General features: G+C 33.6%; 1 protein-coding gene across 2 annotated transcripts in view; it reads left to right on the top strand.

The window, feature by feature from the left end:
* The window catches only part of PHIP (PHIP subunit of CUL4-Ring ligase complex), a 141,369-nt gene that overhangs the window by 90,823 nt on the left and 34,818 nt on the right, over window positions 1-15,728 (top strand). For both annotated transcript variants that reach the window (XM_084889481.1, XM_084889482.1), the window contains exons 21-27: window positions 830-970; window positions 2,471-2,547; window positions 5,136-5,367; window positions 10,244-10,363; window positions 12,991-13,098; window positions 13,650-13,774; window positions 13,905-13,987. In XM_084889481.1, the coding sequence (XP_084745607.1) occupies window positions 830-970; window positions 2,471-2,547; window positions 5,136-5,367; window positions 10,244-10,363; window positions 12,991-13,098; window positions 13,650-13,774; window positions 13,905-13,987 (886 nt within the window). The remainder of the gene's footprint in view (window positions 1-829; window positions 971-2,470; window positions 2,548-5,135; window positions 5,368-10,243; window positions 10,364-12,990; window positions 13,099-13,649; window positions 13,775-13,904; window positions 13,988-15,728) is intronic.

Here is a 15,728-nt window from a genome sequence, read left to right as displayed (position 1 = left end):
GATCAAGAATCTAACCAATGATTCCTTGGTGTGCAGGCCAATGCTCTAACCACTGCACAACACCGACCAGGGCAGGTTTAAATGCTTAGGGTATTGAGTTTTATTTCTCTCACCATGTTGGACTTTATAAAAAAAATATATTTTTTTTTTATGACTTGTGTTTTCATCTGCTGCAGAACTTTTTCCACATTTATCTGTATTTAGAAGAAAGAGAGCTAGCCACCTGGTACTCGAGTCTCATAGTGACAGGGTAGTTTTGTGATCAACTTTTTGGTTTCTAGTTTGCCTCTATCAATATGCCTCACAGTCTGTGGTCCTCTTTCTCATTTGTTTTATAGGTTTGGTTGTGTGTGGGTATGGGAGAATTCAATGTTAGGCTTAGTTTATTAAGAATACTTAAATCCATATTAATAAAAAAGCAAGACTTTGATAACATCAATTAGCAAGTGAATTTCAAATACACAAACTTGTAATTTTACTTGATATAATAAAGTATTTGAACAGGTAGTCTAATCTAGTTTATGTAATATCAATATGTATGGATTTTTTATAATTAAGAAATATAACTTTTGCCCTAACTGGTTTGCTCAGTAGACAGAGCATCAGCCTTCGGACTCAAGGGTGTCCCAGGTCCGATTCTGGTTGCGGGCACATCCCCAGTAGGGGGTGTGCAGGAGGCAGCTGATCAATGTTTCTAACTCTCTATCCCTATCCCTTCCTTCCTCTCTGTAAAAAATTAATAAAATATATATTTTTTTAAATTTAACTTTTAAAGTAAAAGCTATCTTTTAAGCATTCTGTAAATAAACTTAATTTACTTTCCCCCCAGAATCATGCCCATGAGCATTTTGTGGATCTTGGAGAATCCAAAAAGCAGCAGGCAAATCAACATAGTTATTGTACCAGATCTGCATTGGAAGAGATTCCCAGACCTTCAGAAGAGATAGAAAATGGCACTAGCTCTTCAGATGTAAGATCTTATCACATGCATAGATTTGTTTTCATTTTTACTTTTTTGAAAAACTGACTTTCATTCTTCACATTGATTGGTAAAATTTATAGATGTAGCTCAGACATGAGCCTTATAATTATGGTGATAGCTTCCATTTACTGAATACCAGCTATGTATGTTCCAGGCTTGGCACACTTATGCATAATCTCAGATGCACAACATATGGGAATTTTCTGAGTATATTTTATATGCATAGGGCAATATTAACTCAAATTGACAGTATTCTACCCATAATTTAAAAGTTAGTCTCTGGTGGCTTACGTCTTAGTATGGCCAGGTAAAAATGATATGTCTAATCTGGTAAAGAGACCACATTTACTAATTACATAAACTTGACACATGACAATTTAGATATGCATACAAAACATAAAATGTATATCAGCAAGTTATTATTTGCCTTATAAAATGTTTCTGTATTTTTTAAAGGTTTATAGTATTTTTTAAATATTAAGTTACTAGAAAATATTTTTTGGTAATTTATTTTTAATTAAATGTATTGGCTTGATAATACAGGTTTCAAGAGTAGGTTTTTATACTATAAAGTCTGTATATTGCACCGTGTGCCCACCACCCAGAGTCAAATCTTCTCCTGTCACCATATATTAGGCCCCCCTTCTCCGCCTATTCTATTTTCTCTAGCAACCAAACATCGTTTTGGTTCAATATTTTGTACTTCCATGTAGTGGCTACTTTGTATTTAGCAATATATCTTCTTCCTCCTTAAAGAAGTAATATAATATACTAAGGGTAGGAATAATCAGATCATTTGTTTAGATTTTTCAGTTATATTAAATAAAGATTAAAGAGAAACAATGTGCTTGGGTAGTTTTTAATGCTGTACCATTTGAACAAAATAATACTAGTCAGGAATATTCTTTTTGTATAATAAAGCCATTTTTATAATAATTATAATACATAAAAGTTTATAATTTTAGGCTTCTAAAATCATCTTTAAAAAAAAAAGGTTAAATTGTTACAAAAGCGCAAGAGGTAAAAATGATTTGCTTTGTCACCTGTGGAATTTGATATCCAATCTAGAAGAGAAGTGATAAGTCTTCTAAAAACAACAAATAAAATATGGGGTGGGAGGCAAAAGTTGGTTTATAGTTGTGAGTACATGAAGAACCGTTTATTCTTCTATTATTTATTAATATGTTTTACATATGAACCTACTTTTGCCTTCCATGCATGTTATTTATCCAAGAGATTGCTCTAAATCAAATATTAAAATAAATATATGCTTGGATACATTTAATAAGTTGGATATATTTAATAATTGTTAAATACACTTAATAATTTTTGTATAAAAAAGGCCTATATTTGCAACTAATATATATCAGATTTTTATTTAAATATTCTGCTTTGATTGTTAATATTAGATAATACTGATATTTTCTATAATCATAGAATGTTATTTTCTAAAATTACACAATAAAATATATATTCCATATCTCACAGGAAGGTGAAGTTGTTGCTGTTAGTGGTGGAACCTCTGAAGAAGAGGAGAGAGCATGGCACAGTGATGGCAGTTCTAGGTAACTTAATGAATTTTTATTTCTCCAAATGTAATTAATATAAACTATGTAGAAAGCTGAAGATTCTTTGATTTCAAGTTGCTCCTTCAGAGATATTTTGTAGTCATCTAAAATTTAGATTTTCTTTTTGACATGTTTTCTCTACTAGCATAAAATTTTGGTTATTGCAGCTAGATCTACAAAGATGCTTTATCTTTCTAGGTGATATTTTATTATTGAATGTTATTATTTTAACACTGAACCACAAATTAGTTTCATTATGGGTTTTGAGAAATAATTTAAGCATTAAATTATGAAAGTAATGAGATCTTATAGAATTAACTATCTTATATATAGGAATTTGTTGAATACTATTAATAATTTTTTTCCAGCAGTGAGACTAAGTTTTTCTTTTTCCTGTTATCACCACCCCATTTGGTCATGTAAATGAGGATTCCTTCCATTTCTTACAGTAGTATTCCACATTATTACAGGGTGATATTCTTGGCTGACTTTGTAAGAACTTAGTAGCAAGAAGGAGTGTATCCTCTGGAGATGATAATTTTGTTTAGCTCCTCACACTTATTCCTTAGCAGCAGTATCTTTTAATAAACAATTGTCAGAGAAACCATAAGAGTGAAAGCTATAAGAATTCCTTATGTCATTGTTAGAATCAAGGGCTTTCCTATGTCCACAACAGATATGATATGCAAGTGCTCATGGTTATATCTGGTAGTTTCCTGCATTTGAAACAGGGCTGTGAAACAAATTTTTTCTTGTGGGCAATTTTATAAAGAACATGGGCTCTCAGTTTTATAGTTAGGTCTATGCTGGCAGCAGAAGATTTTTCCATAGAGCTGAGTGCTCCATGTAGTAGCATCTGTCAGTATTTGACAGGTGCTGTTTGCAGGGACTGTGGCTGGAGCAAGTGTAAATAAATGCTTGTAAGTTGAGAACAGTTTATTCTTGTATAGATGTTTGCGCTACAGATGTATTCCCATGCATCTAGTATAGTGTCTGAAAATTTTTAAGTTCTCTAGGATAATTTTCAATTTTAAAATGAAGTCTGAAGTCATACTAGAAAGCCAGTTATTTAAATTTTATCTGTGGTGTTAATTCTTGATGAGGTTTAGGTAAATACCTACCTATAAAGGACATTGGTCAGGGGTAGAAGAGATGGTGGGGGTGGAATAAAATTACAGAAAAATCTGTCCTTTCAAGATTTACCAGGAATATTTTTAGAAGAGTGAGGTCATATATCACTAAATTTGGGTAAGTAAGTTATTGATTTTAACATAGTGTAACTTAGATTTTAGGCATTTATATTTGTAAAACTGTATAAAATCAAGTAATGTCCTCATATATTAAAATTGAAACAGAAGATAACATAACTGGATTCTTTATTTTCCAACAAAATCAATTAAGCATATATTTTTTTTATGATTCTTTTTAAAAATATATATATTTTATTGATTTTTTTTTACAGAGAGGAAGAGAGGGATAGAGAGTTAGAAACATTGATGAGAGAGAATCATCGATCAGCTGCCTATTGCACACTCCCTACTGGGGATGTGCCCTCAACCAAGGTACATGCCCTTGACTGGAATCAAATCTGGGACTTTTCAGTCTGCAAACCTACACTCTATCCACTGAGCCAAACCGGTTTCGGCCAATTAAGCATAACTTTTAAGTCTGTTAAAGGAAAACTGAAAAGAAATGGCAAACATGATTGGTAGTGATAGATAAAATAATAGGGTAAGGGTTGAAGTTTTTTGAATCATGGTATGCTTTGAAGCATAAGATATATCTAAGATATATGTAAATGTTCAGTATAATTTACAATCACAACCTTTTCACTGAGCAAGAATACTTCTGATCTTGCCATGAGGGCATCAGTGCTCAACATATCCCCCTGGCAAGAGCTCTCATCTCTCAAAAAAGTAATCCCTATACCTCTTCAGTGTTGCTACCTCCTGTGCTGTCCAGAGCTATCTTTCTACTGTTATTAGAATTGAGGAAGATGATTGTGCTTGTTTTTGCACGCCCCATGATATTTTGAACATATGGAGCACTCATAAATTAATTTGGCTAAAATCACAGAAGGCACTTAAATTCATTGTTTCAATTAAAGCTGTGGCCTTGTCCTAGCCAGTTTGGCTCAGTGGATAGAGTGTCGGCCTGTGGACCAAAGGGTCGCAGGTTTGATTCTGATCAAGGGCACATACCTAGGTTACAGACTCCTTCCCGACCCGCACTCACACAGGAGGCAACCAATCAATTGTGTGTCTCTGTCTTTCCCTCTATCTTCCACTCTCCCTAAAAGTCAATGGAAAAATATCCTTAAGTGAGGATTAACAACAAGAACAAAAAGCTGTGGCCTTATTCATCATATATTTTTTTAGATATTTAAGTAAGTTAAGCCTATAGAATTTTAAGAAACTGTTTAGAAGATAATGAGTTGAAAGTTAAAGAAACATTTTTAGTTCATTAATATGTACTATTTTGTCATTTCTCTTTATTATAATCCTTTTTTTGGTTGGATTTTTATAAAAGTCAACATGTATTTTGTCTGTGTGTGTGCTTTAATTAACTTTTTTTTTCTTTTCTAGTGACTACTCCAGTGATTATTCTGACTGGACAGCAGATGCAGGAATTAATTTGCAGCCACCAAAGAAAATTCCTAAGCATAAAACCAAGAAAGCAGAAAGCAGTTCAGATGACGAAGAAGAATCTGAAAAACAGAAACAAAAGCAGATTAAAAAGGAAAGGAAAAAAATACATGAAGAAAAAGATGGACCAATATCACCAAAGAAAAAGAATCCCAAAGAAAGAAAACAAAAGGTTAATTTACATATAAACTAATATTTTCTATGAAAACAAAGCACACATTTTAAAAGAGCAATTTATGAACATTAACATTATTGAGATGTACCAGCAAAGAGTAATAGAAAAAATTTAGAAATACACAGTAGTAAAACAGAATACAGCTGGTCCTTGAATAATTTTTCTTTCAATATGCATTTGATGTAATATTATAAGATGCTGTAGGAACTTAACTCTTGTTTATATTAACTAGCCTCTTATAAATTGGTTTTATTATATGTCATTTTGACTTTGTAAGTCAGAGAACCTGTTTACAACAGTGAGCACTTAACTGTATACCAAAATATATTTCGTTTATTCAGATTTAAATGCTTACCTATGAGAGTGTTTCCTGTAGAATTATTTATTTTCTAAATATTGAACATTCAGTCTATAACATGAGTAGATTTTTCTCGACAGTCCTGTGAGTTTTATTTGTTTATGTATGTTTTTAAAAATGCTACAAAATATGCAGTTTATTAGTCTTTTAATTGCCATTACCTTTTAACAACCATTATTTTTATTGCTGAAAATAAACAGAAAGCATAGGGAGAACATCACCTGGAATAAGAATGGCAAAATTTGTCTGGCCTGTGGAGTTAGAGCCAAACAAAACTGGCAGTTTGACATTCCCCAAAGGGTCCCCATAGCAAGAGGACACAGGTCAGGCTGCGGTAACCCACTGGTCTGGGCCTCTAAATATAAAGTAGGATACTACTGCTGTAATAAGCTTTTACCAGTTTATATAGTATGAAGTGTTTATTTTATACTAGAGGCCCGGTGCACGAAATTCGTGTACTTTGGGGGTTGGTTCTCAGCCCAGCCTGTGCCCTCTCGCAGTCCGGGAGCCCTTGGGAGATGACTGACTGACAGCTTAGGCCCCCGTGGCAGTCAGACATCCTAGTGCTGGCCCGGAGGCAGGAGAGGCTCCCTCCACCACTGCTGAGCTTGCCAGCTGTGATTCACCTTCTGCCCCTGTGGGAGCACATTGATCACCAGGGGGCAGCTCCTGCATTGAGTGAGCATCTCATTTATCATCACTTATTACTGGAATTGAACCTGGAACCCTTCGTCCACAGGCTGATGCTCTATCCACTTAGCCAAACCAGCTGGTGGTCAGTGTATATCATAGCAACTGATCACTTTGCTGTTCGGTTGATTTGCATATTTTATTAACCTTTTATTATATAGGATCTATCTATTGAGCTCTTGTTTATTTCAGCTTTATAGTTATGAATTACTTTAATTTGTATTCCACTGTCTACTATTTTTTTTTTTTTTGGTCATTTCCTTTTCTTTTGTCTGGGAAAGATTTACCAAAGAGAATACCATGCTTTTGATCAGTTTTCGTCTTGTCTCTTGTCAGTGGTGATAAATGTATATGGACCCATTATTTTGCGAGGTAGATTGGTTAAAGAAACCTTATTTAGCCTTGTATCTCACCAATACGGTTAACATTTTTTTTTTTTCTAAGCTCAAGACAATTCAGATGCACCTTTGAGTTTGGCACTGTGAGAACATAATTCTTTTGTACTTTGTGGTCTCCTTTGATAATCATCTACAAACTAATACTTGGGCTCGCTCCTTCATACAATGCTGCATTTGTATTCACTACTACTGTTTGGTATATTTTAATTTCACTGTTTTGCTTATACCAGTAGTATTCTAACAGGATCTATTATGTGGGACAGATTTAAAATATAGTAAGATTACACCATAGCTGGTTTTGCTTAGTGGATAGAGCATCAGCCTGCAGACTAAAAGGTTCCAGGTTCAGTTCTGTTCAAGGGCACATGCCCAAGTTGCAGGCTCAATCCCCAGGGTGGGGGTGTGCAAGAGGCAGCCAATCGATTCTCATCATTGGTGTTTCTCTCTCCCTCTCCCTTCCTCTCTGAAATCAATAAAAATATTTTTAAGGAAAATAAAATATAGTAAGTCTAGGATATTAAAGGACATTTCCTTTCATCTGGATTTTTGTTCACATGCTTTGGTGCTAGCCTACTAGTAGACACAACAGTGGGTAGAATTGTCCTTATTCTGTAGTCTTCTTGTTATCTCAAGAAGTATTTCCCTTTTTATGCATAGAGGTGTAGCGCTGGAAAATAAAAGATCATTAAGCAATGGTATTATTGCTTCTATTAAAATATTTTCCATGTGACTAATTCTGTTTCAACTGATTAAGCAAGAAAATCAGTAAGGTAGTTACAGAGAATGCTTATAAGAAAATAGAATTCTCCAAAGAGAAAGTAAAGAAATCTCAGATGTTATCTGACATATATCCCTTATGGTTTTAGGGGCTCTGAAAACCAGACCAATACATTTTTATTGTGTGCTTATTTATAAAGCAATACAGTGGATAAAAAGATATGTAAGACATAGTTAATACTTATGCTAAAATAATGTGTGACTAACAAGTTGCTTTAATCCCCTATGGTAAAAATAGAAGAAATACCATATGTTTAGTTGCCAGATAACATTTAAAGATAATAAATCAAAAACCTTATATCTTACTTTAGAGTTTTAGATAATACTTTTAGAAGAAGTAAGATTTGAGTTGGGACTAGAAGAATTTCTATGGATAGAAAAGAAATTAAATGCCCATATTTCCAAAATTTAAAACAAATCTCATCATTAGGCTAGAAATTTTAAGGCATATTCAGTCCATTTTACTCCCTGAGTGGTTTTAAATACTGTGACAGAAATCTACTTTAACCAAAAATTATAGGTGTTTTAAGAATTATTGGTGAACAAAATTTATTGTCAAAATGATTCTTGGCTATGCCATAGTCTTACATTTATAAATATAGTTATTCCTTTGTAATGCCCAATTTATCTGGCTTTATGTAAGAGTGGTTAGCTATCCCAATCAACAGAATTTTCCTTACGGGAAAAAATACTTGTGTAGTATAATTGAGAGTCCATACTGAGGCTGGATTAATACTTTTCAGATTTTTTTTTTTTGTACTTGTTTTTCTCTTTATTAAGTCAAAGGACACCTTTTTAAAAATATACTTTAACTTAAAACCTCAATATATAAAACTGATAAAACTTTGTGTATCTAACTCTGATGTAGTAAATAGTAACAATGGCTACACAGAAACCCTGTGAATAAAATAACTGTTCAGGTGTCATCTGACTTAACATTGCAAACACATACAAAACTTATTTTCCAAGTTATCTTCTGTAGCCTGTTGTACTCTGGTTCTCCTCATCTCATTTCAAAACCTTGCTGTTATCCTAAATTCCTCTTTTTCATATTGCACATCCAGTCCATTGGAATTATTGTGTTTCTTTCTTTTAAATAAGTTCAGCATCTAATTGTTTTCACCATTTCTACTGTCACTAGTGTTAGCTACCATGAACTCTCACTTGATTTATTCCAGTAACCTTCTATCTTTCTTTCTACTTCTTACCTTTCCCCCTTAGAGTCTATTCTGTAAAGCAGGTATTGACAAACTTTTTCCATAGAGTTCCAGCTATTCTGCCATTGTAGCCTGCAAGCAGCCATAGACAATGAATGAATGAATGAATGAATGAATGAATGAATGAATATGGTGTGTTCTAATAAAATTTGATTTGTAGATAGTAGACTGGGCTTGGACTATGGGCCATAATTTGAAAATCCCTACTCTGGTGCATCTGGAGTGATCCTTTTAGAATGCAAGTCAGATCCTATCACTCTTCTGACTAAAAATCTCCAGTAGACCCATGTCACATGCATTAAATGCCCATCTTTTTTTCCTCTTTACTCTCTAGGAAGTTGTAGTTAATGAAGAGGAAAATGGATATTGAGTAGCAGTTGTAACTACCTGTTGCAAACAGTGTTCTGTGATATGCCAATATGACATTGCTTCTTATAGTGAACTTGTATTAACTCAGTAATAACTGTCTTATTTTTTAAAAAAACACAAGAGAACAAAATTTAGAATCTTCTTATGTATATAAACACAGAACCAAACAGTTTTAATCAAGTTTTTCTGCTTATAAATATTGGGTTTCAAAGTCCATTTTTCCTAAGTCTAAGGTGACAACATTCAGACCATGATGGCCTCTTATGGGTGAGCAGCAAAGTTTAAAAGGCCTAGTTTTATATTTATCACATATTTTATATTAAACATATTTTCTAAGTTATCCTTTCTAACCTGTTGTACTCTAGTCCTCCTCATCACTTAGAAAATAAGTTTTCTCACAGGCCTACTTTTATTTTTATTCACAAAAATTTAAAAGTAAGGTAACTGGCTTAACAGCATTTTGTTTGGGAAAAATCTGAAGAAATTTTTGTTGTTGTTAGAAGCTAATTGTGAGCCAGGAGTGAGAAATGGCTATTTTAAATAGGGAAGAGGAGTATTCTTGGCCTATATAGAAGTATAATGCCCAGCCATGGAAACAATTAGACTTCTGGGTCTTACCTGAGTTAGCCCAAATGAGAATATCTTAGTTGTTATGGACACATTATAACTAGGATTTAAAAAACAAACCATCAAATATGCTTTACTTTGGAAAGTTTATACAAAACTGATCGAACTTTGAGAGAAAGGGAGACTACAGAGAACATATACTTGGATGTTTATGGGAATGTCTTATCACTTAGTTTTGTTGTAAATGTTTTCTGTAGATTTTAGGTTATCTAGTTTTTTGTGTTGTTTTTTTGTGTATATGCGCAGTGATTTGGAGAGATTAAATACTCTACTGCCACTACTGCCATCTTTCCAGAATAGCTTTTTAATACCCAAAGAATATATATTGTTGTACAATGATTCCTTTTATTTATGTAAATACCTTTATTAGTTATTTTAAAACGCAGTTTACAAATGAATGCTTTTACAATATTAACTTTAAATGTTCTAAACCTTAGAGATTGGTGGTAGGAGAACTAACAGAAAATGGATTGACATTAGAAGAATGGTTGCCTTCAGCATGGATTACAGACACTCTTCCCCGAAGATGTCCATTTGTACCACAAATGGGTGATGAGGTACGTTTAAACTTTTAAAAACATCCTTTGTTTTTTCAAGTTACTTTAAACATTTTAATAGCTCTAGAAACAGAACTCTAGAAGATTGCAGTTTCTTAAAGTATCGCATTCTAGATGTTTGGAAAAAGTGAAGTTAGGAGAGCAGTGCTAATGATCTTTTTTTTTAGATTCCTGTGAATATTGTAAATCAAAATAATTGTCAAAATGGAAATTTTGATGACATTTTTAAAACTACTATTTATTTTTAATAATAGACTTTTGTTGCCAGTTTTTTAAAATTAAAATATATTTTTTGTTTAAGACTTCAGTATTTTGTTTTAATTTAATTCATAAATTTTATTTAAATACTTATAATGTTCATAATTTGTCTCTTAGATCTCTAAAAAGTTCTATTATTTTAGAATAAGAAATATTTCATTTTTAAGAAAATGTGATTGGCCATCATTTGACTATACACTTTGGACTATGAAATGAAAAATGTATGATCTTAGATCAAAGTTTCCCACTCGGATTCATGTCTCTTTGCATAAATGTTAAGAGATAGGATTATCTGGTGTGCAGTAGATGAATGGTAAGAAATCAGGAATTAAAACTGGCTTCTTTAGCAAAGCATACTAATTAACTATAGAAAGTGGCAGGTGGCAGTTGAGAGTAAAAGAAGGAAAACAAAAACTTTATATTGCATGAGTAACTAATGAACAGTCTAAAATAATTCATGTAGAGACCCTGTTTTTCAAAGAAGTTTTGAAGAGTACTGAACATTACCACATTGTTGTAATTTGTACATTGATAGATCCTAACAGATACTGCCACATCAAGAAAATGCTTGATTATATCATATTTAACTACTGTTTCAAGATGGTCAGTAAGTGTATAATTGCTATCAAAATGTCCAAGTTGTCTTTTTAGTTGTTGGTGCTTAAATAGGTAATTTCTCATTATTCAGCACGATTCATTCCTTCATATTAGAGTTCAGGCAACTGAATAATGATATTAATGGATAGAAGGAAGGTATGTAGAATAAAGAATGTCCAAAAATATTACTAAGACCTTAACATTTTAAAAAATTTTAGGAGTGTTTTTTTGTTTCGTTTTGTTTTTTAACAAGCTCTATTATTTTTTTTATTAGTAGGAAGAACTTTTGGTACCTAACTACTGTGTTCAAGTATCAGTCCTACAGGATGGTAGTCAGGAGTTACTTAAATTTGACCTCTATAGCATGAGGATAAATGGATGCCTTGCTGTTTTTATAAGGATAAAATACATATGAGAATACATTTTTCACTTTCAAGTTCTGCATATGTATAAACGACTTGCTTCAAAAATAAGGGAACGATAAACTTAATCATGATCCCTAGACATTGCTTTTTTATGCAATAAGATTAACTTATTTTGAATCAAAAAATAAAATGGTAAAATAAAAAACACCAAAAAAAGACTACTCTTCTCACTCATTCTATAACAAAATTAATGTTATTTTGAACATTTTAGGTATGATTAAATGACATTATAAAATACATGGCACAGAGGTTACATGACACATTATGGATTTCTGCTGCAGACGTGGCTGCTTAAGAGCCAGGTGAATCACAGCACATGACACAGCCACCAAATGAACCCCATCTTCGGGCTACTTGAAAATATTATTGAACTATTTACAATGAATTTTGTTCATTTATTATTATTATTAACTAGAGGCCCGGCACATAGATTCATGCCCCTGTGAGGTCCCTTGGCCTAGCCTGTGGGGATTGGGCCAAAACCAGCTCTCCAGCATCCCATGAGGGGTCCCAGATTGAGAGAGGGCAGTTCTCAGGTCACACCTCAGTATCAGGCTCCCTCCTCTCTGGTTTCAGGTGTGTCACCCGAGAACTGTAGCTGCCAAGTCACCACAGTTCAGAAGCTCCTGCAATGAGCATCTGGTGGTCATTGCGTGTCATAGCTGTCAATCTAACAGTTGGATAGTCGCTTAGGCTTTTATATATATAAAAGCCTAAGCGACTATCCAACTGTTAGATTGATAGCTATGACACGCAATGACACACACACACACACACACACACACACACACACACATATATATATATATATATATAGAGAGAGAGAGAGAGAGAGAGAGAGAGAGAGAGACAAGAGGCCTTGTGCACAAAATTCATGCACAGGTAGGGTCCCTAGGCCTGGCTGACAATCAGGGCTGATCAGGTTCCCCATGTCCACTTTACCTTGCTGTCTACATGTCGCCACCATGCAATTCCCCACCTCTCCGCCGCCTCCTTCCCTTGCTGTCTATGCACTGCTACCTTGTGGTTCCCCCCACCTCCTCCTTCCCTCACTCCCTCAGCACCCTGCCGCCACCACTGGTTGGCCACCATGTTCTGCGACACTCCCTGGTAGTCAGCACACGTCATAGCGAGTGACTGAACTCACAATTGAACTCCCAAGGGGATATGTTGCATGTTATCCATATATATATAATGCATTTAGTTTTAAAAATAGAAACAAAAACTTGAGGAAAAGAAGGGGGAAAATAAAATATTACAATAACTTTAAAGAACATGAAATTCTTGCATATTGGGTTAAAGGAAACACATTCAAGTTTTAAAATTGTAACTTTATTTACTTTTTAGGTTTATTATTTCCGACAAGGACATGAAGCATATGTTGAAATGGCCCGGAAAAATAAAATTTATAGTATCAATCCCAAAAAACAACCGTGGCATAAAATGGAATTACGGGTATGATAGCCCCAAACTATGTATTTATGGAATATGGAGAAAATTGTACTTTTACTATAAGAAACTGTATCATGAAGATACCTTTCTTAACTGAAGCAATCTAGGGAGTAGAGGGTGCTTAACATTCTAAGAAACACAAGATTGACTAAATTTGTTTACTCCCATAGTTTATAAACTGGGTACAAAATATAATTATAGTGAAAATTGACAACACTAATGTTTAAGGTAAAAATTCATGTTTGTAAATTTGTCAAGTATTTTTAGATTTAGCAGTAGTTGAAAATTACTAGTTTTAAACCTCTAAGTGTTGGAAAACTCTTATTTCATTCAAAGTTTTTGTTCTATTTTTTCTTTACTGTTTAAAATTTAAATATAGTACACAGATCTTAAGTATATACCTCAATGAATTTACACACACACACACACACACACACACACACACACAGACAGTAATTACCTAGATCAAGATTTAAATGAAGATGCTTTTTCAGTTATGTTTAGCAATTTATTTATTTTGTGAAGATGTTTTTTATTTCTTGTATCTTTCTCAGGAACAAGAACTGATGAAAATAGTTGGCATAAAGTATGAAGTGGGCTTGCCTACCCTTTGTTGCCTTAAACTTGCTTTTCTAGATCCTGATACTGGTAAACTGACTGGCGGATCATTTACCATGAAGTAAGAACTGTTGAAAAAGGCAGTAGTTTCTTAGTATTGTAGATTATTTTTCAAGATTCAGATAAATTTGAATGTCTCTTAGATATTTTTAGGTATGTGACCTAATCAGATTGTTTCTCTTTTTAATTAGATACCATGATATGCCTGACGTTATAGATTTTCTAGTCTTGAGACAACAATTTGATGATGCCAAATATAGGCGGTGGAATATAGGTAGGTAATTTTAGAAACCATAGATATTTGTTTTTAATCTAATAAATCATTTAATTTTTTTCATTATTTAGGAAAAGATAACGAAATTGTCTTGTCATTTCTGGGAATATTGATAGCAAGCACAGTATTGTGTCTATCTCTCTCTCTCAATAACGGATGGGTAGCTTGTATAGTGTGGATATGGTGGACAAAAGGATGAATATGTCCCAAGAATAAAGGTGTGGGATGTCATAAGACTGCATCTTGCTACTCAGAATGGTGCACAATTTAAAACTTAAAGATAGTTTAGTTTTTGAATTTTCTACTTAATATTTTCAGGCTGTTATTGACCACAGGTAGCTGAAATTGTGGAAAATAAAACTATGTTGAGGGGACAGGGCTATACTGTACGTGTATCTGTATAACAACTATTTAAAATTACATTAATAGTAATTAGCCTTCAAAAATGTGGAATGCTTACTTTGAATAGTGGATTCTATTCCTTGTTTAACTTTATTGTTATCATTTTACTGTATCGTTCATTTTGGTTAGGCTTACATTGTTCAGTTCTTTCTCTTTAGAATAACGTCGTCAATCTATGTAGGATCATAAGAAATAGTTACTAGGTATACCGGTTAATAATGCGGATTTTTTTTTAATAGATGGAGTTACACATATGTTGATATATATGCGATTTGATATGTATACTATTTTGTTGTACTGACAACAAGCTTCAAAACTGCATATGTCAAATTTTCTGAAGGTGTTAAATTTTTATGCTTAAAAATGTCGAATTTTATTCCAAAAAAAGCATTTGTGGGAAGTTTTAATTCTTTATTTTGAAGAAAAAGTTTTTGTATACTTCGGGAAGCTTATGAACATGCTCCATCTCCTGATACTTGTGGATGCTGGTTTAAACGCTTTAAAAGTGATGATTTTGATGTGAAAGACAAAGAATGTCCAGGTCAACAAAAAAAAGTTAGAAGACTAACAATTACAAGCATTATTGGGTGAAGATGCATACCAAACTCAAAAACAACTTGCAGAAAGATTAACCCTTTGCACTCCGCTGTCCCCTCTCAGGGGACATCGGAATTCTAGCATATCACTCGGATGTCCCCTCTCAGGGGGACATTGCAGTTTATTAGTGATTACGGGGAATTGAGTTAATTCAACGCACGTTTCCACCGCAAAGTAGCGTCGAGTAGCTGGTAGCCAATGTCCAGAATGGTTCGGAATGCAAAGGGTTAAACGTTGCTCAGCAAACAATTTCCAATGGTTTACAAGCAATGGGAAAGATTTTAAAGGAAGGATAATGGGTGCCACATCAACTGAACAAAAAACAAATAGAAAACTGAAAAGTCATTAGTAAAATGTTGCTTCAATGGCACTAAACTGCTTTTCGCATTGAATTGTGACTGGTGATGAAAAGTGGATTTATTTTGAGAATCCCAAATGCACAAAATCATGAGTTGATCCAGGTTAGTGGTAGGCAAACTTATTAGTTAACAGCCAAATATCAACAGTACAACGATTGAAATTTCTTTTGAGAGCAAATTTTTTAAACTTAAACTTCTTCTAATGCCACTTCTTCAAAATGGACTCTCCCAGGCCGTGGTATTTTGTGGAAAACCACATTTAAGGGGCCAAAGAGCTTCATGTGGCTCGCGAGCCTCAGTTTGCCAACTACAGATCCAGGTCAACTATCAACATCGACTGCAAGGCTAAATCGCTTCAGAAAGAAGACAATGCTCTGTGTTTT

The sequence above is a fragment of the Pipistrellus hanaki genome (genome assembly GCF_964339955.1).
Source record: "Pipistrellus hanaki genome assembly, chromosome: 7".
Classification (NCBI taxonomy): domain Eukaryota; kingdom Metazoa; phylum Chordata; class Mammalia; order Chiroptera; family Vespertilionidae; genus Pipistrellus; species Pipistrellus hanaki.
Note: the sequence above shows the minus strand (reverse complement) of the source record. Positions and strands in the feature narration are given on the sequence as shown.